This window comes from Achroia grisella, unplaced genomic scaffold (genome assembly GCF_030625045.1).
Source record: "Achroia grisella isolate CSIRO2021 unplaced genomic scaffold, CSIRO_AGI_Agris_v1 utg640, whole genome shotgun sequence".
Lineage (NCBI taxonomy): Eukaryota > Metazoa > Arthropoda > Insecta > Lepidoptera > Pyralidae > Achroia > Achroia grisella.
Window position 1 is genome coordinate 4088416 of NW_026712977.1, and position 23276 is coordinate 4111691.

At 31.3% G+C, this 23276-nt stretch overlaps 1 protein-coding gene across 1 annotated transcript in view; it reads right to left on the reverse strand.

Annotated features, from left to right (window-relative positions):
- The window catches only part of LOC131849136 (otoferlin-like), a 49906-nt gene extending 28688 nt beyond the window's left edge, over nucleotides 1-21218 (reverse strand). Inside the window, exons 1-21 of the mRNA XM_059199130.1 lie at nucleotides 21132-21218; nucleotides 18218-18358; nucleotides 17213-17357; nucleotides 16542-16695; nucleotides 15829-15988; nucleotides 14986-15172; nucleotides 14112-14302; nucleotides 13499-13640; nucleotides 12627-12653; nucleotides 11478-11650; nucleotides 10595-10822; nucleotides 9882-10055; nucleotides 9239-9391; nucleotides 8770-8952; nucleotides 8396-8512; nucleotides 7573-7704; nucleotides 4550-4699; nucleotides 3530-3672; nucleotides 2758-3107; nucleotides 2083-2345; nucleotides 119-333 (exon numbers count right to left, since the gene is read on the reverse strand). Coding sequence (XP_059055113.1) covers nucleotides 119-333; nucleotides 2083-2345; nucleotides 2758-3107; nucleotides 3530-3672; nucleotides 4550-4699; nucleotides 7573-7704; nucleotides 8396-8512; nucleotides 8770-8952; nucleotides 9239-9391; nucleotides 9882-10055; nucleotides 10595-10822; nucleotides 11478-11650; nucleotides 12627-12653; nucleotides 13499-13640; nucleotides 14112-14302; nucleotides 14986-15172; nucleotides 15829-15988; nucleotides 16542-16695; nucleotides 17213-17357; nucleotides 18218-18358; nucleotides 21132-21218 — 3515 coding nt within the window. The remainder of the gene's footprint in view (nucleotides 1-118; nucleotides 334-2082; nucleotides 2346-2757; nucleotides 3108-3529; nucleotides 3673-4549; nucleotides 4700-7572; nucleotides 7705-8395; nucleotides 8513-8769; nucleotides 8953-9238; nucleotides 9392-9881; nucleotides 10056-10594; nucleotides 10823-11477; nucleotides 11651-12626; nucleotides 12654-13498; nucleotides 13641-14111; nucleotides 14303-14985; nucleotides 15173-15828; nucleotides 15989-16541; nucleotides 16696-17212; nucleotides 17358-18217; nucleotides 18359-21131) is intronic.
- Between the last annotated feature and the right edge of the window lie 2058 nt (nucleotides 21219-23276).

A 23276-nucleotide genomic window follows, 5' to 3' on the forward strand; every position in this document is an offset into this window, starting at 1 on the left:
TAACTACCCAGAATTCGAAGGGGTGCATATTACTATAAACATACACATGTATACAGAACATCCATATGAACCCGAGCACAGCATTTATGTTTAATATAAATAAAAATTATATACGCACCCATATTTTAAATCTACTCCGTTTGAGCTTACAGCGATCGTATCTCCAGGAGGTGGCCATCTATATATAGCTATGCCAGCCTTCAGCATTCCACAATATAATTGCTCATCTTTTTCTGGTATTCCTGATTTCGTGCCATTATAGAATTTCAGAGTTGCACACCAGTCTCTAAATTTCGAGAATTCTGGTTGGAGTTCCAACTCCGAGGTATATATCTGATAACGTAATTTATATATATATATATTAATTTTAGCACGTTCAATTCGACTGATGTAGTGGACTGTCTGAATTCATTAGGGTAACTCCTTCTAACTTCTATACGACTTAAAAAAACTTTATACGTTAATTTATACTAAAAATGTTTTTTTTTCTTTTATATGACGTTCCATGAGCTCTTAAACTTAATGCATACGAATTCAGTTTGAGGGGATCCTAGAAGTTGGAAACTCAGATCAGTCTGTAATTTCCGGAATTTACCGGATAAGCCTATAAACCAGTTTTAGTCAGGATTTGGTCTTTAAACGTATCTTTAGTGTAATATAAATTATAGTTGCAGTTCTTCTATAAAATAAGAAGTGCATGCTAATCATGAATATTGATTGTAAAAGCGCAACGATGTAAATTAAAATTATCAAATAATAAATGGAGAATATTGGAAAGATATAAAGTACTAGTTCCTATGTCTAGCAGTGGACGTCTTCTGGGCTGCGATGATGATGATGATGATGATAAAGTACTCACATTAATTTTCTCTGTATTTATGTTGTCAGCCGTGTATTGGTCCTATGAAAACATTATAACTATATTATTAAAATTAAATATTCAGCAAATTTATCTATTTAATTAATTTGATTAATAATTTACTTGATCAGTACCATTGATAAATGTGGATACATAAATTAAATTATTGGGTGGAAGCGGCTTTTAGCAATGTGGACTAATGAACCCATTCTTGCCATATTAACATTTCGGGTTGACCTCCACGGGGTTTCCCCTGGAAACTGTCGTGACAAGTACCTGGTCAATTTTTCATAATAGGTTAACTGACATGACCTCATGCTCATCTTATCATACTGCATATATACACACAAAAAAAATATCTATAAGATTTGATTTTCACTAAAGGGCGATAGTTAGAATAAAGCGTGGTTACTGCCACCTACCGGTTAAAGAAAACATTACAACCAAGCGTTACGCTTTGTACGGTTCCGCACCAAGTTCCCATCGTGCAATGCTTAGGTGGCTTTAGCGAAAAGTTATCCTTATGTACTAACAGATGGCGCTTCATACAAATTTAAATACAATGAATGATTAAACTGCAGTCTGTTAATGTTTTTAAATTAACACTAACATTTCAAGTATTAAAATGCAGTCTTTAGTTCGTTCAGTATATTTAGATATGTTCTTTTCGTTATGACAAAACCTTATTAATGCTACTATCGATATAAGAAAATACGTAAACATTTTGTTTAGTTCAAGTGGGTTTATAAAGCTTTGCTTACCTTGATGAACTATGTTGTTGGCATTAACCACTAACAGATGGCGCTATTCTTAAAAAGTAAATATCAATAAGTAACTACTAGTACGTATGTAGCTTAATAATTACATAAAATACAGTTAAAATTGATAGCCAAAATACTTGTCTTCCACACACTTAGCTATGTATAATATGGGACACAAAGTTGTATATATGTATTGCTCGTGACTAGATGGCGCTGTGTGTATTATCCCGAGATTATTATATGAGTAACGTGAGTTACTTATGCCATCTATCGGTGCTAGAAAACATTAAGTGTAAGCATTTTGTGCAGTAACCTAGTGGTGTCTATATTGCCTACCTTGACGAACATTCTTCCCAGACTTAATTGTAAAGTTGACGTTAAGGAACAACAGATGGCACTGATAGTAAAAATATTAAAATCAATGGGTATTCAAATACTTGAATATTATAATTTGACACTAACATTCTGAGAGTTAAGATATCGTTGCCACCAATCCTTTTGATCGGCACATTTAGGTACTTTCTTCACTACACTTATTTGATCTTTTTCTTTCTGAAACATCGGCAATAACACATATTCCTCTTCGTCTGGCTCTTTTCTTGTAAATAACTTCCGCCACAGTGATGTCTTGACTACAGATTTTAAATCGTTTCTAGGAGTAGAGCTACTCCACATTTCTGCGCTTTCAGATGGGTTACAATTCATTTTGAATAGGGTATTCGTAGCTGTTGACATTTTTATACTTTCTAAGGAAATTTTAATTAAAAATCTAATATTTAGCTTTATGTAAATAAAATTGTCTTTCCTAATAATAAATAATAATCTGTTCAGATATATAACGGCTATGTAAGTTTTTTTACACAAAATAAGGGGGTTAAAAAGAAAAATTTGTACTTTGAATATGTGGTTAGGTACTCCATTTTTATTTTTAGGGATAAAATTGCCCATGTGCCAATTTTCATAGAAATATCTAAAATGTAAGTACCTAGTTGTATAACTGAATGAAATAATAATCAAATTTATCTTGCATCTAAAATCTATACTATTATATTTAAGGCCCTAAGAAGATATAAGTATGTAGCTAAAATCCCTTCTAGCTTAAAACTTCCTTTATAGTATTTTTTATAATGTATGTACCATGAAAGAAATTCGATGACATTATCGAAGCTGTTCTGATTGAGGTATCCCTTTCAGTCTTAGCTATCCAATTTACAATATATTTATTAGGTTTCTTCACAATGTTAGTACCCAGGGACAATGTTCTGCCAAAAGTACTACTATCATACAATCTGATATTCAAAGATGGGCAGTAGGCTTCATTAAGTGGTGCCCCAAATATCTGTGAGGTCCTCCCATTGGGAAAGTTGCAGTTGGATCTTTTATCGATAATAATATCCGATTTAATGATCAGTTCGTCAATTTCTAGAACCACACAAGGTTTTCTAGTAATAATGACGTCGCGTAGGCCCCACCAATAGACGTCAATCCTGTAACAATAATAAAAAATTAACCCTGTATACCACAGCGCCATCTGGTTCCACGGTAAACATAGCTTGTATTATGGGTACCATACAAATGATATGAAAAATAAATACTTAAGATATTTTTTTGTAAAAACATACCTACATAATATACTAAGAAAACATCCAGACCGATACAACCTGATATAATATTAGACTAATACTAATATTAGACTCTTTTTGTACATAGAGAACAACAAGAAAAACAATATGTAGGAAATTAAAAACAAAAGGCGGTCTTATGGCTATAAGCAACTGACAATCTAGAAAAGAGGAGTTAAGTATAGAGAAAAGGTAGGTGGCACACACAGGACACTATATATACTAAACGAATAATTATACCTACACGTACTTACACAATATACTTTGTAAAATAGGATATTCCTTACTTGTATGTAGTCGATTGTGGTATAAGATTAGCAGGCAATGTTTCCACTTCTTCGTCATCCATTTTAAGATCTTTCGTATCAGATTCGTAGGAGGACTCCTCAATGGGGCTGTAGACTGTAGTTTTCATTAGTCTCTCAGGTACCTAAAAATTAATCTTGTTTTATATAAAGTTTTAGCATAGAACTTCAATACATCTGTTAAAGAAAAAGATGGAATAATGGAACCTATGGACAAATAAGTATAAAATGTATAATGCAAAAGACTAAAAATATTTATCTATAATAAATAGTAAACTGTACAGGCTATTCAATTATAAATAATTACAATTCTAAATACTGATTCAAGAGTTGGTAAAGAAAATTAAAGCCTGTAATTATGGTAGAGGATATTTAAATCCAGCGAGCTTACCGCCTTTATAAGAAAATTTATTTTTATAGCGGTATTTATTTGTACCCGAGAGTTAATAATAATATTAGTTACCGTTTTTTTTCTGATCATTGATCAATTTCTGTCGATAAGTCGTGATATTAAACCACTAAGTAATCATTTTAAAATAGCATTTGTCACATAAAATAATTCAGACCATTCACTTTTTTAAATCGATTCAGCCATACCATATCAAAGTCGTATAAAGAAAACAAAGAAACACAATAACACAATAATAATCCTAGGCCATTCACACATCGCCGTCTAGTCCCAAGCTAAGCCGATTCTGTGTTATGGGTACTAGACCACTGATATAAATACTTAAATACGTTTCTTTGTAAATACATAACATTAGACCGATAAATCAACAATACAAATGATTGTACTGTGCTATTCGAACCTGCGACCATCGGATGTAAAGCGATGTGTTAAACCACCAGCCCACCGAAGCCATATATTATCTAGTTATAATTGTAGCATTACTGTGTCTTAATACACATTAACATTAAAAGCATTAATTAACAAATTATCGCCAACCGAATACTTAAATACATATTGTAGACAACCTATAGTAACTGAACTCAATACACGACCTGTAGTAACTGAACCGACATGAGCAATTGACCTGTAGATTCAACACCTTTGTGTAATGCATGCCATTGCAATTTTGGAGCGTATTCGTAGCTTTGTCTATCATCCAACACCGGAGTTACAGAGAATCGACCAATTAATTCCGCTTTCATCTGCAATTTAAAGGATATTTACGTCAATTGTAATTGATATGTGAATTGGAAAATCTGCTGCTGAAAATCCGGAGAATTATTGGCACTAGATTTTATGTATATATGTATATATATATCTACAGTATGATGCCGTATTAAAAAGTGCTGATGTATACAACTAGTAGAGTGTTGGTGACACATTACTGCTAATGTTATAAATTCGATAGTATGACTGACTGTCTGTCTGTTTCTCATCTTTTTAAAACTGAACGGATTTTAGTAAAATATGATATGGAAGTTGTTTTAATGGGGACGGATATTAAAACAATATCCTTATCAGAGTTTTCGACAAGCTTTTTTATTTCAAAAACCTTCTTGATCAAATTTCATGCACAATTCCATTAATATCTGTACATCCGATTATTCGTTAAATGGTAACAAATAGAAAGACAGACAAATATAAAGATATCTACACTTCCACGTGGATATATTACTAAAACGTTTAATGCAATAAAACAGTATACATTTATACATGTATATAATACATACATACATACATAAAACGATATAAAATCACATCTATTTAGTCATTCGATTTAAGGATTTGTATTAAATTTTCCAGACATAAATAATACATCTTATTACGAATTTTTAAATTATGCTATTCTATATAAAGATCGAAAGTAGGCTTTTACAAATCAGTCACATTTATAATTGATAATAATCCTTTGAGATTATACCAATTATTATCAGAGTTAATGAATTCTCGGAATGTATGACGATTTTTGGAAATATTTATTGTTAAATTCAATGGATAATTTTTTTAAGCCCTTAAGCTTGTATAATAAGATTGAATTAACGTTATTCTGAAAAGTATGTATTTTCCGCAAATCCACGCACATATCTCTTTATTTACTAAGAAACATTTATTCTTAATAGTCTACAATAATACTAGAAAGCAGTGGACGAGGCGTTATTTGGCCCCAAGCTAAGCAGAGCTTATGTTACGGATACTTTATATACGTCTATAAAAACATTTAAAGACATTTTTTGTAAAAATACAATTGTACGTAAACATGATTTTTTTTTATGAAAGGAATTAAATTATAGTCTATCGAAAGTATAGCGGTGTGCGAAACTGTTAGATCATCGAAGCTGCCGATATCAGTATTTATTTGCAAATCTTATTGATTTGACACAGTTTTTAATGAAAAATGCTAACTATATATTTCGTGACTTTTAAAAATAATACAATTACTTCAATATTTCACTCGCTGTTTATAAACTGCCATAAATTCCTAATAATTAAAACTCAGCGAAGATTTGTGGCAAGTGTAGAAGAAGCAAGAAAAAGTTCTATCGCCCCAGAACCGAAAAAAAGGTTTTAGATAAAGCTATTACCTTAATTTATTCAATTAATTTTTGCTGAAGTGATTTAGACCTTAGTGTATAAAATCCATAAAATTAGGAGGCTACTATTCCTATGTTATTATATATTTTTTATTGGCCAAAGGTAAACTAAATACTTCATGGTCGATTGGAACTATATTTTAAATTATATGACAATAAATGTTTACTTATTTATATTTCCCAATATTCCTTAGTAATACACATTAATTTAAAGGAAAACAAATTTAAGTTTATATATAGCTAATTAATCTACCATCCTACTGAAATTTAACAAAATACAAATAATTATGTCTAGGTCTAGTCATCGACTAACTACACCGTCGAATAGATTAAATGTACGAGAAATACGAGGTTGCTTGGCCACCTCTGTTCTTCCCTATGGAACATCATTCCAGTGCTTGTAGGTAATTTTTGGGCGCTCGTAATGCGAGTTGGTTATATTTTTACCTCTTATTACTTTACCTGCATATTCCATCTATGTAGCCTTCCGTGCTTCACATGTATCGTAGCCCATTATCCCAAATATAAAAATACTGTGATATATCGCTTTGTGATAATACCTTTCGTATATATATATATCTTATGAAGAATTTCTCCAACATGAGAATATAAGTAGTTTAACTCAAGTGGCATCCAGATAATTGCGTTACTAATAGCTACGTACGAAAACATTATACTTGTAACATTTTAATACTCTGTATGCTGTCTAATTGATGTGCCTGACGTAATATAAACCCCAGAAATGAACCTCAATTGCTTCGTCTACGTTGAAAGTAGGTTTTTGGTTTTTTGTTGTAGTTGCATAAACAGTTTGGAAGTATTTAGCAAACAATTGTGTTCCATTCTCATTAGAAAAGATTTTTCCATCTGACAATATCACTCGTCTTAAGTTACTTTTGATTCTGTTGTTGTAAAGTTGGAAATCCTGCTTGATGTTTAATTTCACGATTGCACCAAGCCTCATAAATTCTTGTCTATTACCATTTTTTATTATAAGCAAAGATGATTTGATCTTACTTAATCTAACAAATGAATTTATCATTTTAGCATAATTTGTAATGTCATATTATTTGTAAACGTATTTGTGTTACTAAGAATAAATATTATTTTACGAAACAATTATTTCTGGCAATTATTTACAAGTACATATTCGTATTTATTAATTTAAAAGTTTTGGTCCGAATATGTCCCTTTAATTAAAAGAAATAAAAAATGTGGAATTGTTCATTACAGGTTGTATTAATTATTATTACATTTAATTTTAGTTAAATTCTCATGAAGGTTGTGCGAATTGTTATAGAACGGACTGTTGATTGTTATTTAAATATTTTTTTCAGTTCATCGTTCAATCACTACCATTATAATATCAACTCTAGTTCATATCTAAGTAAAGACATTAGTATCATAAGAATGCAAATAAAATATGAAATAAAGTAGGTCTAGAGCTTGATGGTAATTACAGTAAGAAAATAACTAATAATCACCGTCATATCACTTTCGTACACTTCAACCAACACCAAAGGCGGATTCGTTACCAATCTGTCCTGCGTTGTAAATATCATCCGATGAATTTTCAATACCTGGTTCCATACTGGTGTAAGAGTCTTCTGTTTTATCTAAAAACATTGTTACTTAAGATTAAATAATTTAATAAACATAATGTTTAACTAATACGTACTATAAAGTAATGCTATATACTGACGAAGTAGCTAACAGATTTTGATTCGTCAATCATCAATTCATCAATCAACAGGCTGATTTATGAGAAGGATTTGGGTTTGGGGTAAGGTTCTGTATAAATTGATCTGCGGCTAATTATATTATCAATAGTAAATATTCAATTTACAGGTTTATCCGTTATATCTATCCATGACTGGATGCTGTAACTCGTCTGCTCTCATCGTTATGATTGATTTATTTCCTTACTCAAGTAACTATATCTTTAATATTTTGCTCATGCAAACTAGTGATATTTACTAGTTTGTATTCATACATTTTCTTATAACCTCTAATTCAACAAAGTTTCAGTTTTGTTTCTTTATGTGCATTTCCAATGAACGGTAGATAAAAAGAGAATTTATAGTTCCTATATTAAGTTCTGTATTAAAATTATTTCTATTTCTATTTCTTACATGCTATACTATACTATAAGATTACACTACTTTTCCTTTCGATTCATAGAATTCTTTTTTAGTTTCCTTAAATGTTTTGTTATTTGAATGAATAACAATATCTGCTTAGTATGGAGTTAGTTTACCATTTGTATAACGAATACCTTTATTTAGTAAAAGTAAAAGAATAACTTACTGTGCTTTCCTTTACTGTATTCATTGCATTAATTCTGACAAAAGTGTATCCTAGATTTGTGGCTTCAGTGGAGCTGGTAAATTTAGCACGGTAAATAAATACGCGACATTCTATCATCTGAAATATAATGCTATGCAGTAATATGTGTTTATATGTAATTGCAATAAATATATACATAATCAGAGCCCTTTAGATTTTTATATATATTTCATTAGATTATAATTAATACTGTGAATTAAGTATTGTTTCATGTAGATTTCATTGGAATTATAGATATTTTATGGATTATAAAGGTGAAACAAAGAATGATTAAGTAAAAAAACATTACGCTTAAGAAATTTGTTAAAAAGCCATCCTTGGAAATATATATTTACCAGGAAATTAGACTTGAGGCACATTTCATAGTTTCTAGTTTTGATTTTATAACCATGGGGAAAATAGGTTCCCAGAGCTGAGTTTTGTCTATACAGACCCATCCAAAGAATAAGTTCAATCTTTCCAGCGATGCAATAACAACCAGAAGCTAACGTGTTTAAATGTTTTGGGCATTTTAAAGGCTGTAAAAAAATAGGAAGGAAATAAATCATTTTATTAATCTAAGCGAACTAGGCGTTGAAGAATATCATCTGCTTGGGAACCGCTGTCTAATTTCTGTTCTAAAAAATAGAACTATGTTACTACGTTACTTTGTATTCTATTTTGAAGGGTGAGATATGGTAGTGAAATTGCAGGATTAGGTGACACAACATCTTTTTTATCATGAATGGCAATGCACGAGAATATATAGTTCACCATCAGAATCTAATTGCATAAAAAAATAAGATACATTAAATAGTGTGATACCTTCATGAACACAGTTTGTATTCGTCCGCAATTTCGTCCATTTTGTTCGGGTATTACTGAATATATAATGTTGGCAGGAGAAATTTTCGTGTAGGCTACTCTTGATCCACCATTCAAAATCCATATCACTATATCAGGCCAACCCTCAGGTGTCTAGTGACAAATATTTTAATTGACTTCTATATAGTCATTATTTTTACATATAAATAATTGCCAAATCGTGGCAAAGCGAAAACTATATTTATCTGTTGATTCTGTTCAGCCAAAAATATCACCCTCAAATAATTTTAATAATTTCAATACACAATGAGCTATTGCCTTAATTAGTTTATGAATAAAATATTGAAAGCATTTCTTTTTCTTCTTTTGTTGAAATATCATCAATAGATGGCGTCTATTAATGTACTGGAGTACATTATTACACCGAGTCTAGATAGCTGGTAAAAATAAACAAATGCGATATGATACTAAATTTCCTTCCAGTCTGTCTAGTTTGTATATTTGTAGTAGTAAATTTCCTCTCATAGTGTTAATTGAAGTTAATTAGGTTAAATAGAGTAAAACTCTTCAATTATTCCACGAACTCTGTCTACAGAAAACTAATTTAAAACTTTTATAATTACGAGCATAAAATCACGTTTACCTTGTAAATAAGTTCCTTCAAGCTGCTTGCCAGTGATTTCGTTTCAGCCAAAAGTATTTTAACGTTTTTTCTAGAGCCTGGAAGGCTTTCATTCGTACATTTACTCGCAGATTGATTGATATTTAAAATTGAATTTCTCTTGGCCTTTTTAGTTATTTGTTGATAAATATTTTCCTGGGAAACGTACACGAGCATCTCAGCAGTTATTTCATGAAATAATATTTATCAAAACCAATACTTACACATTAGAAATGTTCATCGAATAAGCGCTTTTAAGGAAATGTTGGGAGATTACTATGTAAGCCATTTCTCATGTAATCAAATATTTATTTTATTGCAAATTTTAAAAATTTATGATAAGGTTTTTACAGAAATGGCATGCTATTAATGGTAATATTACAGAAGTAACTTACCCGAGCAACTTCACTACCGTAATACTTATTTGAAGTTTATCATTATATTTCGCCAAATATCTATATATCTTTTTAAACTATGATCTATCTGTTATTCTGATATGTAAGCTATGTATATCATCTCTATGTTACTGATGTAACGTCCGTTAAGTAGTTTTTGTGTGAAAAAGTAACAAACAACCATTCATCCATACTCATAAACTTCACATTTATAATATTAGATATAACATTTGCAATATCAACAATTGATAGCAGCATTTCTGACAATCCTTCTAGTACATATTATTATATTATTATTACTATTTCTTCCTTTTGGAGTCTCAATTGCTTCTGATCCAACTCTGTGATGCACTGGGGTACCATGTCATCACTATTGTTATTTGAGCTAGAGTACCGGATAATATCTAAAAATTTGAGAATGTTGCGTGAAGTATCATCAATGGCTTTGTTGAGATCATCCAACAATTCATTTGGAGTGGTGTATTCGTAATTCTTTAAACGACGTTCAATATCTTCTAATATTAATTCCTTAAACAAATTAAGATGTATTTTATTATATTTATGTAGAAATCATAAATTTCTAGTCATATACTAATGGTCATCATCGACATCGTATGTTATTTCATTATTACATAGTATAAAACAAAGTCGCTGTCAGTGTGTGTCCCTATGTATGCTTTAATTTTAAAAACGATTTGAAGCGGTTTTTTTAATAGATAGAGTTATTCTAAAGAAAGGTTTCTATACATAATACATATAAACCCGGGCAAAGCCGGGGCGGATAGCTAGTTTTTAATAAAAGGTAGTCTTTGTCAGTGCTTGTTATACGACAAATTCAGACAGACAAACTTTACGCATTTATAATACCATGGATTACTATAAATATAACTATAATGTACATACTTGGATTACTTACACAACGCCATCTAGTTCCTACCAAAGGAGAGCTTGTGTTAATTGAACTAGATAACTGATATGGATACATTCATATCTTGTCTTTTTAAATTTTAAGAAAAGCCTGGACCGATACAATCTATCAAACTATTTGTACCATGAAGCGAACCAATGGTGGCCCATTGGACAAAAGATAATGGATTGATAATGGACTGCTGAGGTCGTCAAATAAAAAATGTGAATATTTTTAATATAATACAGTACTAGTTTATAAATTGAGTATACTCACCAAATCAGCAACGATCCTGTAAATCATATTATTTGTATACATCCTAAATCTAAAGTCCGGTAATCTAGTAGCCAGTTGCAATACTGGGAAGGCATTTGGGAAGTCCAAGTAGCCATATGCTGGCCGAGTTTTCGTCACTTCAAGTGGACCCGTATAGTGAAGTTTTCGTAACTCTAATCAATAGGTAATATGTAAATATTTTTTTTAAATTGCTAAATATTACTTAAATGGAGATGTTATAAATTTATAAGTATTATTGTTATACACAAATGTTTTATCCGCCTAACAGCCTGCTTTGTAATCTGTGTTTTGATTGTAGGATGAAATAAGGCAATGAAATTACATGATAAGAAAACTATATCTTCGTACCTACTGCGTCGTTCCGCATACTGTGAGTGGTATATTACAGGGACTTCAAACTTATGTAAAATAAGTTGTTTTTTGATGTATATAGGCGAAGGTTACAACTTACCATCAGGTGACCGTGGACTTGTTTACCATTATCTTAAAATATAGTAGTTTATTTTTATAGACACGTATTATTTTTACATCTACCCTATAGTAGGATGAATATTAATTATATGCTCCACCATCTAACCGTTGTCTACAAATTAATTGGCTCTTAATGAGATTTTTTTAATTCAGACATTTTCCTAACTTTTAACTACCTATTATGCCACATCAATATTTATATTCAATTCCTAATATGTAATACACATTACATCTGCAGAAATGTAACTAATTGCTCTGCCAAATTGTTTGTATAAAACTCGCTCACCAAATTTGCTAAAGCGACAACACTTTTTGTTCTACCCGAAGTTAGGAATTAAATGATTGTGTAATAGCTGGATTTGCTAAAACACGTTAAATTATCACACATTTCAATCCTGTGGTAAAGTTTAATATGTTTCCAACACCTGCACAAACTAACGAGGCAACTTTAGGTTTAGCTAACGTCGTAACATAGTGTGCACTTCACGATTATTATTAATTATGGAATTCGTACTCACTAATTTCATTTCGGTTTACTTAACGTCGTATCGTTGTGTGATTCATGAATAATATTAAGTACGTCGTAACATAGTATGCACTTTATGATTAATATTAATTATGTTCTAATATTATATTAAGTATGAGATTCGTACTCACTAATTTCATTCATCATCGCCGCGAACTCTGTAACAAGTTATATTATTCAAGTTACGATATTCTCAAAAATATTTTCGTATCTGACGCCTCCACATAACTTGTAAAATTCCATATTTATTGGAAGAAGACCACAACGAAACTCGTGTCAAATCATCCAATCTTGTTATAACTTAAATGGGGTGTACTAGGAAAAAGCCACTGATAAGTTAATAGCTTTTAACAACTTAATTTACATGGAATCACAAAATGTGATAATTCCAAAGAGTAAAAATTGTGAATAATGTTTATTTTCTTATACAAATAGTCGTACAAAAATACTAATAAGTACTAATTTAGTAGTTGATTCTAAGTAAAATTTGTGAATAATGTTTATTTTCTTATACAAATAGTCGTACGAAAATACTAATAACTACTAATTTAGTAGTTGTGTCTACATTCTTAAATAGCGAGAATCTTATATTATTCTTTTAGAGGTTAGATTTTTTTGTAAAATCAATAGCAGTAAAAAGTACTGTAATCATTAGCAGTACTAAATGCTATCACATGATAAGTTCCCGAACCACAAACGTAAGTCTTATAGAAGTTTCTTTCTATATATATATATGTATATACATACTGTTTATTTGTCTATAACACTATAGTCTTATATAAAAAACTACAAATGGTATTGATTAGAAATTTAGAATAAATTTTAACTAATTGTTTCACTGTTTAAAAATATTTGTACGAAGTGATTAAAGTAAATTTGATAAAATATTAAGAGATCTATGTATATATTTGTTAAGTGCAGTCACGCGTTCAAAATTCTATTTTTTTTCAAATACTCATAATTCTTATATCTGTAAAATATCTTCATAAATACGTTACAGTACCTTCATCAGATCTATTGTCTGTATTGATGTCACCCATTGTAATGGCAACTCCACAAAATTTCCCAGCTATCCTCCGATCCAGCATGGACGCTTCCAGTATGGGGCAATATATGCAAAAGTCTTCAACAGACCATAAATTCTCCTATGAATTCAAATGTTTTGTTTTATTACTAACAGTTGTTGATTACTAAAAGCACGTATTGCGGATAAAAATATTCGTTCCAGCAATATTCGTAGACGGTTTCAGGTTGCGATAATAATACACAATACCAATTAATATGATCTGGTACTACATTTATTTGTAAGTTTTCAATTAAATAACAATAATGTCAGTACTTATGTGAGTACTCATACCAATTTCTTGACCATAATTCAAATATAACACAAATTATCCTGTTTTATATTCATATATCAGTAATCAAATTTGTAAGTAATTTATTAACTCCATAGATATTGACATAAATATCAAAAATAAATAAACAAAGAAATAATTCAAGAACCAGAAAAAAACATATTTTATCCAAGAACAATCCACAATTCAAACAAATGTATCATACATGAATTTTATTATATACACTATATATATTTATTATACATTGTTACCTAGACTTACCGGTTTTATTGGAGTAACTGGTTCAATATTAGTAGTCCTGACACCTTGTTGATAAAACGGCACTACAGTTTTCAGGGAAACTAATAGTGCACCTCTGTGATACGGTCCATCCTCACCAGTGGATACTAAAGTACCAGCGCAGGAACTGCCATACATGTGCAGCAATGATGGCCCGAAGGTTGGGAGAAAACCTGTGTTAATTGACATCATGATCTGAATGGATATAGAAATTCGTAATTTCTATATCAATCATAGGCAGACTGTAAAATTGACTGTTAAACGTCGTTTGTCTGGACATAAGTCTAACTTATTGCAGCTACCAAACAGCTTGCTTTGTAGGCTATATTACGGCAATAGAGTGGAACTTGACAGTGAAATTACTAGATAAGAGGCACATCATCTTATACGGTTGTATGGTGCAATTTGGTAGGGAAATTGATAGACAAGAAGCATTACCTCTACTCCCCTAAAATAGCAATCAGCATGAGGAGTACCACGGATGTCACATAACATGGTATCATGCTTACCAACAGAAGGACCGTCAGTTTGTTTGCCACTTCAATTACAAAACGCTACTTCAAAAGACAACTAAACGATCTTTCAGAAATCGTATAGAAATTGAAAATACGGACAGGACAATAAATAATAAACAGGAAAATAGTTACTATCGATATATAAGTTTCATATTCATATTCCTATAACAACTCGACATCGAACGGTAATGGTCAACCGTTTCGTCGGTTTTCTACTAGTTTTATGAGGAGTTTTTCCTACTCTTGCACAGATGTACATATGGATTGTTGCCATGCAATATTAAGGTATCTCTAAATTACTCCTTAAGATTTTAAGTGAATAATAAAATTTTGTTATTTACCATTGTCTCTATCATGAGAGATCAGTCCAAAATTTAAATGTGTACTTGCCAGCACTCTATTAAAACAACCATCAATGGAACAAACATCTAGCCGGATCATTTGACTCATGTTCGGGAACATTTCGACGATTGAAACCTGCTCGTTGTACATTGGATTATTATTTCGGTGCTGTACTGCTGTCTTCACCTGGGCCAATAAGTGGATTATTATTAGAACAATATATAAAATGATTATTAAGTAATAATAATAATAATTGTAAATGGTCAATTTAAGAACTAAATAACATACATTACCCTTTATGTACGTATAATAACATTCGTTATAAAGTTATTACTTGCCTTTACTTGTACATCAGTACTTTCTTTTCTCTTTGTTGTAATAAACATTTAATTTCTATATTTATATATATCTAATATCATGTGTAAACCGTGATTCACCTTGGCCTCTACATTGTATCCGGTTACAAAGGCGACATAGTTTCCGATTATCCCTATTCTATTTATAAGTCGACTTTCATTTTTCTACCAGTAGCGTTACTAAAGATTTTCTAAATATGAGTATATAAAAATTGGTACTCTCTATACTTATTATGGGTATATTTTTGCGACTCCCATGTACAGGAAGATACCCGCGTTTTATTTATTTTGTACAAATAAATAGAGAATCTTAATAATTTTCATACAACATAAACGTTATTTACAATCAGGACTAAAAGGTAGGTACTATTAATGATACGGATAAACTTACATTCTGCGCCAAAAGTAACGCGACTCATAATTACAGGACCACTGACTTAACGAGCTACTTATTCATCAACAGGTGTAGATTACAATTTGACTCACAACAAGCCCACAAAAAGAGACCCGTACAAACGTACTGGGAAGTTTGCCGAATCTTCTATCCCCATGACAATGGGTGCCGGTTGGAAGTGAGAACGCGCCATATACGACCACAATGTAATTGGCACGTTGTTGTTCAGATCCAGATGGTACCAGTAAATTGCTGGGGAAGAAACAATATATTGTTTGTCTTAACCAAATATGTAAAAAGAACGTTTTTTACATATTTGGCCAGAAACCAGTCAAGGGAAACTAAATGTCTCAGGCGTCCACAGGCTACGGTAATCATTTACCCTCAGGTAGGCCATATGCTTATTTGCCACCGTAGGAGGACAAAAAATCTCTTTTCTCTGGTTAGTATACTCAACGTTAGTTGTTTAGTTCGTCTTGAATTAACTTGGTTGATTAAATAATCGGAGAATTAGGAGAAATTAAATACAATATATACAATTTTTTACTACGTTTGGAGATTGCTCATTCACAATAACTGGGCAATGTCTCTCTATTCAGGGTTATCCATTATATTAAAACTAGCTGACCCGACATATACCGTGTTGCCATACAATTTCTGTATAGGGTTAGCCTCATGTGGTCACTTTTACGCCACCTAGACATATAAAAATAGTCTATGACCTTTTGTCATACCATAGTAAGTATGAGAAAAGGCCATTATTCAAAAATAGTCATTTTTACATACTGTATATATTTAATCTTACCTTTCGACAGTTTCTTCGTTTACTATTGCGGGTGTCACATGCAAAATATCTCCTTTAAATATTATAGAGACATCTACTTTAAGAAATCCAACTGGACCCGCAGCTGGATTGCGAGGTAGACTAAGCTGTACCCATTTATGAAATATTTGATGATCTGTTATTTAAATAAATTATTAGCTTCTTATTAGGTATATCTACCTAAGTTATGTAATTTTTAATTAAAATGAGAAATTTATAAGTTATTTAAATAATTACAAAAAAGTCTATCGTTACAAAAGAATGAATTCAGAATTAATTATTTCCAGTACTACGTATTCTTTGTCGTTATAGTAGGTACTAAGCCTGAACATGATTAGAGCCTGACGAAACTCTATAAGCAAATTTAAGCAAGAGAATAATTGCAAATACCTTTTGTACTGTTTAAGTTAATTATGTGTTTAAACTTGTTCACGCTTGTATACAATGTTATACGTTATATAAACAAGATATTTATTACGTTTGTAGTATTTAAGAGCTGCCAATATTTCAATGCAGTTTCTAAGTTCATGTATAAAGGTCAACTAGGTAATATAAGAATTTCTTAAATAATATTATAAAGATCAACAGTCCGTTTATAAAATGTGCTGTACATTATGTGTATGTGTCTGTAACTATGTGTATATCATACATACGGGGTTGTACCCATATAGCTCCCAAATCGATATTGGTTTCTCCTAGCAACCGCGCTGAAGCACAGCAACGAGGTTCCATCACCGCCATCCATATACTAGATCTCTGAACATCTCGTATACTCGCGTACATTTCGAATATGAAATACTGTAAAAATATTGGTATTAAGCCGTTGTTGAAGTATTCACTGTATTGTTACACTGTACTGTATATATTACAGTTTTTAGGACAAAGACGCTTGTGTAATTAAAATCAGGAATTTCACTGGCATAACTTCTCAGGCTAAATTAATGAATCAAATCTTCAAACAGACCACATACAACTTTCCTTACATATCGCCTTTGACATATTGACTAGGTCACTTTTGACGATTTGCTTTATATTGAGCACTATGCCAATCTATTAAGATGGATGAACCATGCAAGGCCATGCCATACAAGCAGCACGACCTTCCATGGTCTACCCACCTTATATACTGAATTTGGATTTATATGTGAATTTTAAACAAGAAACTTCAAAATAATAACTGAATTTCATTTGTAAATGGATTCTGTTAAAATTTTATTTACTCCTACCTATTTTTTATGAGCAATGTGTAATCATAAAAAATAATAATACCGAAATAGTTATTCAATGTTACAAAGACATCGTCAATACCCGACTTTACTTTTCAAATAGAATACAGAATACAATGGAATTGCTTGTCGTTAGATAAATCTAAGTCTCTCTCTATATTTATTTTACACTTTTATTTTTCACTAGCCAACGCCTTGCAGCGCAGAATATTGCAATATAACAGAATTGTTATTTCAAATCTATTTCCCAGTACTACAAGCGGTCTGTATAGGTATCTAGTATATACTAAGTATATATGTATGTATATGCTATATATATATAACATATAACAATATTTATAACACATAACAGTTTGGCAGGACATAAAATATAGATAAAAAAACAAAATACTACATTATAACTATGACTCAGTAAACAGATTCATAAGTTACTTCTCTATAATATGGTTCGTCCATGTTTCTTCTTGTACTAGTTCTGTGCTTTTTCTTGCCAAGAACGACTACTACGTAAGAACTAGCCGAATGAGAGTTACTCCATGCCAGCTTTCGAGCCTCTAGCACGTTTATTGAGATCTGTAAGTTATATAGGTAAATATTATAACCTATGAAAAACAGTATTAATAAATCCAACGGATACTAAAGATTGTATTAAAAAAGTAAAGTAACAATACAAAGCATAAATAATAACAAAGTTCATTCACTTTCGTACAATATTAAATATATCAATGAGACATAGGTATACGCTGACCGTCCTTCTGTTGGTATGGACTATGTTATTGTATAGATTCTATTGAGGACTAAGGTGACATGTTTTAGTAATAAATTTCACTGCCAAATCCCACTCTTAAAACCTATTTGTTTGGCGGTAGGAACTGGTAATACACTAGATCAGTGTTTCCCAACGTGGGGCCCACGCCCTACAGGGGGACAATTTGATAATGGACGCGACACGAGTTTAACCCTTTCGCTCCGGGCTATTTAAATGCATCGAGCATTGCATTTAAATAATTCGATGTCACTTTTAATGAAAAAGGCATATTTTTAAGTAATTGCGGTTTACCGTTATTTATAACTGTTAGGTAGAATTACAGTATTTCATTATGTTTTACTGTGTTTCCTAAAAACAATTTCCCAGTGATTTTTGCTTAAAACTTACCATTAATATTTTTTAAGTCAACAATTGAATTTTAAAATTAGAAATTATATGCAGGTACTACATAGGGGTAAAAGTATTTAATGAAACCTAAGGTATAGCATAAAAAATGTTAGAGAACACTGCACTAGACCCACGCATATTACTTTCTATGCCATATACATCGACAAAACCGATGATAATAATTGACAAACGTGGTGTGGATTCCTTCTTAAGTGTTCGCAAATACTAACACTCAAGTACAGATTATTATGAAAGTTACCGTAACAATCGTATTATTCAAGTTAAATTGCAGAAATTGAAACAAGAAGCTACAGTACGCCCTTAACGTTCGTGATCCTACTGAACCGACTATAACGAACCTGCTTGGTTGAAGTTCGATTCTGATTCCGATAGAACAGCATCTTACGTGCTGCGGTCACATGAACTCGTCTAACGATTGTCGAAGCTCTTCACTATATACGTTCGGCAACGTACAATGTAACTTTAAATTGTTTAGTAGTGGAACGAGGATTAAGTTAGTTTTAGTCTAATATAAGATTTTAGAAACATATATTCTCATCTATTATTTGTTCATAACAAAGTTTTATATCAGATAGTATGTAAACTTATTTACTAATTATCATCAAACGACAGACAAAATTATTCTATATCACATTTTTAATAATTTATAAATTGCCAAGTTCAGCTTATCAGATTAAATCAGGGGTGTATATCGTTAAATATTTGTTTCATTAATTTTCTCGTTTGCTATATAATGTAAATTATAATGATAATATAATTACATAGAATTGAAAATACATATGTTGCCTTTCTTTCAGCATAAATAATGTTGCCTGATGCTATTCTTTTTAATTTTATGGTTAATCATGTGTTGAATTGCATTGTTGAAGAAATCGCATAGGAAATACACTTTACTATATATACATAATAATATATAGATACTATATTATTAGTGGGTGATAATGGTACCTATGATCGCCTGCCCTACGGCATATGCCGGCGGGGCACTAGTGGAGATTGATAATAATAATAATATTAAAGTCTGGTCGGTTAGCCCGTTGCTTCGAATGGTTTCCATAGGGACCATGTGGACTGGTAATGTTCACTCTTAGGGAGAGGGCCATTCCCATTACTAGCAATGTACCATGCAAGCGTTGTATACGTTTGCTGGTTGTTAAAATATATAAGACATCGGATACCCATCTGATTGTCCGCTTCCAATTGCAAGCCGTCCTTTATATGCTATCTAGATCTAGATATTATACCTGATGTTTACATGTTACAAATGAATGTTACGACTTAGAAAATAGAACTCAAAATGCTATGAAATCATCACAGACAGAGAGTGACCAAACCAGCATTGTATGATAAAAACCTTGTGCCAATAAGGGATGCTTATATAAATTATTCATTTTAGCGGGTTCAACTGTCTTCTTATAGCAGAAATTTACCATTGTACATACTTGGAAGCAATTGAGGTCATTGCCCTCTCAGAAACCATGGATGGCTTGAAGTCAATTCGGATACAAAAACTATATATACTTCAAAAGAACCAACCAACAAATTCAACATAATTGGTTCAGAATTCGACGGTACTTTTTTTACCGTATACGTGCGAGTAGTACACGAAATAAAAATTGAAATGAATAACATATTTCTGAACGCGAATTGTAAAATGTAGGTATTATGTTATTATTTTCATATTTTCTAATAGCTTATGACTTTCGCCTTTGTATGTATACTACATTATTAGAATATAGTGAAGGCGTCGTTAGTTCGATTCTCACACGATACTCACACGATTCTCACACGGTACAACAACTTGTACTAAAGAGTATTAGTTTAGTCTGTTTGACGGGACTTATTTATGTATTTTACGTATGTTACGTAAATTGTTATTTTTTTTAATATAATAAGTTCTTTAATATCCGTAATACAAGTTTTGCTTAGTTGCAAGTTAACAAGAAGGTGCTAAATTGTCATAGCATATGACCGGTAGTGCAACATAGTCGAAGGTTCATAAGTTCTCTTTTTCTCCTCAAACTCATTTAGGGCCATGGGCCATACATGTAGGGCCTTTCGGCCTCCTATGCATGTCATGCATGTTTTTATTATTGTCCTTAGCGACTAGTCGCTATTATGAAATGTAACATACATATTTAGAAAAATACAATCTACATACACATATACCTGAAAATACTGAGCTGTTGCTTCTTCATTTTGTATATTCTCTACACGAACCGCCTGTTTCTGCCTTCTACTCGGTGATCTACGCATTATTTTTATATATTTAATTAAAATTAGATGATATGTATTATAAAAATAACTATGCGAGCACGATTACACAGTTTTAATATGTCATTATTTAATGACATCTATTTCTGGTCTCAAAATTTTATTGTTGTAGTAATGTTCTTCGGCAATAATAAGACCTTTTTGACATACATACTCCATTGTACAGCAGTGGATATACTTTATAATATTTATTTAAGTACTATATATAGACGTAATATCAACGGAAGCTTTGTTGGGCCTATGTTTTCACTATAGATCCTTCATATGGGTGTCTACCATCGTAGATTTGCATATTTTATTTTAGTAGATTGATAATCAAGCTGATAGAAAAGAGTAAACATCTCATATATATATATATATACATATAGCACATAATGAATATCGAGCCACTCACCCATCAGATGGAAAATATCGCACCGGCTATATACCTAGGTACATACGCAGTACATGAACAGAATAGCGGAATATCGGAATCGTCTTCTTCAATTGGTTTTATGTGTAGTAAATACTACGTATATATAAATGTACACGTGGATTATAGTAAGTGACAATTACTATAGTTTACTTAAAATTCGCGACCAAACTAAGAGACATTTAATAGTACTATTTTATAGGGTCTTAGGTCAAATCAATACCCAAACTTTTTCCTTCTCTAGTATAATTAGCATAAACCAACGATAGAGATCAATGATTTATTGAGACGGTTGCAACAGTAGCGGTCAAAATCGCTCTTGTTAAAATATCTCGGTCAGATTTACGATTTATCGATGATATTTTAATGAACCCACGATACAGGGTAATGCAATAAAACTATGACATCGTGTGAGACTTTATGTTTCACCGGCTTTGGTCATGTTCCATTTATATCTTCGTTTCTATGTATGAATGAGAATTTTATCTTAGTGATTAGTATTATAGATTATAAAATAATAAGATATACCTATATCTAATTAAGCTTGTCTAATAATCAATCAAAAGTGTTACCAGACGTATGTAGATTTTTGGTAAGAGACAAGTACATAGCCGTCGCATACATTTTGATCTACGGAAATGTATGAGTAAATTTTCGAAGTAAGATTTGTATTATATTTTTTTTTTGTACTTGATACATCCCCTTCTATCATTCCCCTTCATCCTTAAATATTACAACGGTAGAGATGTGCGATATTTTTACTTTGTCGAGTGTGGTAAAAAGTTTAAAGTTGGCAACCGTATTAATGATACAAATTGACAGGGTTACCAACCTTAACTATATAACATAGTACTTTTCTAATGTTCAAACTGAATCTGAATCGAATTTAATCTAAAGATTGAGTCTGTACTAATTTTTAAATTGATAGATTGTATTGACCATCTTACAAATTTATTCTAGTCAGTTATACCTAGGGCGATATACATGCATCTTTGTCAAACTTTTATTAATTCCGTATGATATAATGACTTGCATTGTTAAGTAAAAGCCTTCATATACTCCTTTCTATTATCAATCTATATGCATTTTATAATTATTTTCCTAATTCGCCAAACTCATCGTCGTCTTTTTTTATAGCAAAAATCCTGGTTGTTTTATGAGAGTTTAAATGAAAAGCCAGAGATTATATAATCACAATATATTAAATCATTTCATTGTATAAACATGTACTATACAACTAATCTATATACTAAATACATGGACATATAAACCTCTGAACTCCGCGTAACAAAGTAAAGGCTGAGACACACCTCACGAACAAGACACGAATTGCCTCGTGATTTTATTTTAATTTTGTATTTTTTTACGACTCTGGATTTATTCATAGTGTTGCCAACATGCTTATTACAAAGGAATTTATAGGTGCTTCAATTTGTAATAAACTTTGAGTTCCGAGGTTTTGACGCCCTTCCTAAAAACTAGCTTAAAATAACAGGTGTTTTCTTTATATTACATTTGTTATACTAATTTATTTTTTTACCTATTTATTACAAAATAACATATCAAAATGTTTACATTGTAAATTATTAACTGGGTGCTAAAAAGCAGGATTGCGTCTACCGCATTGT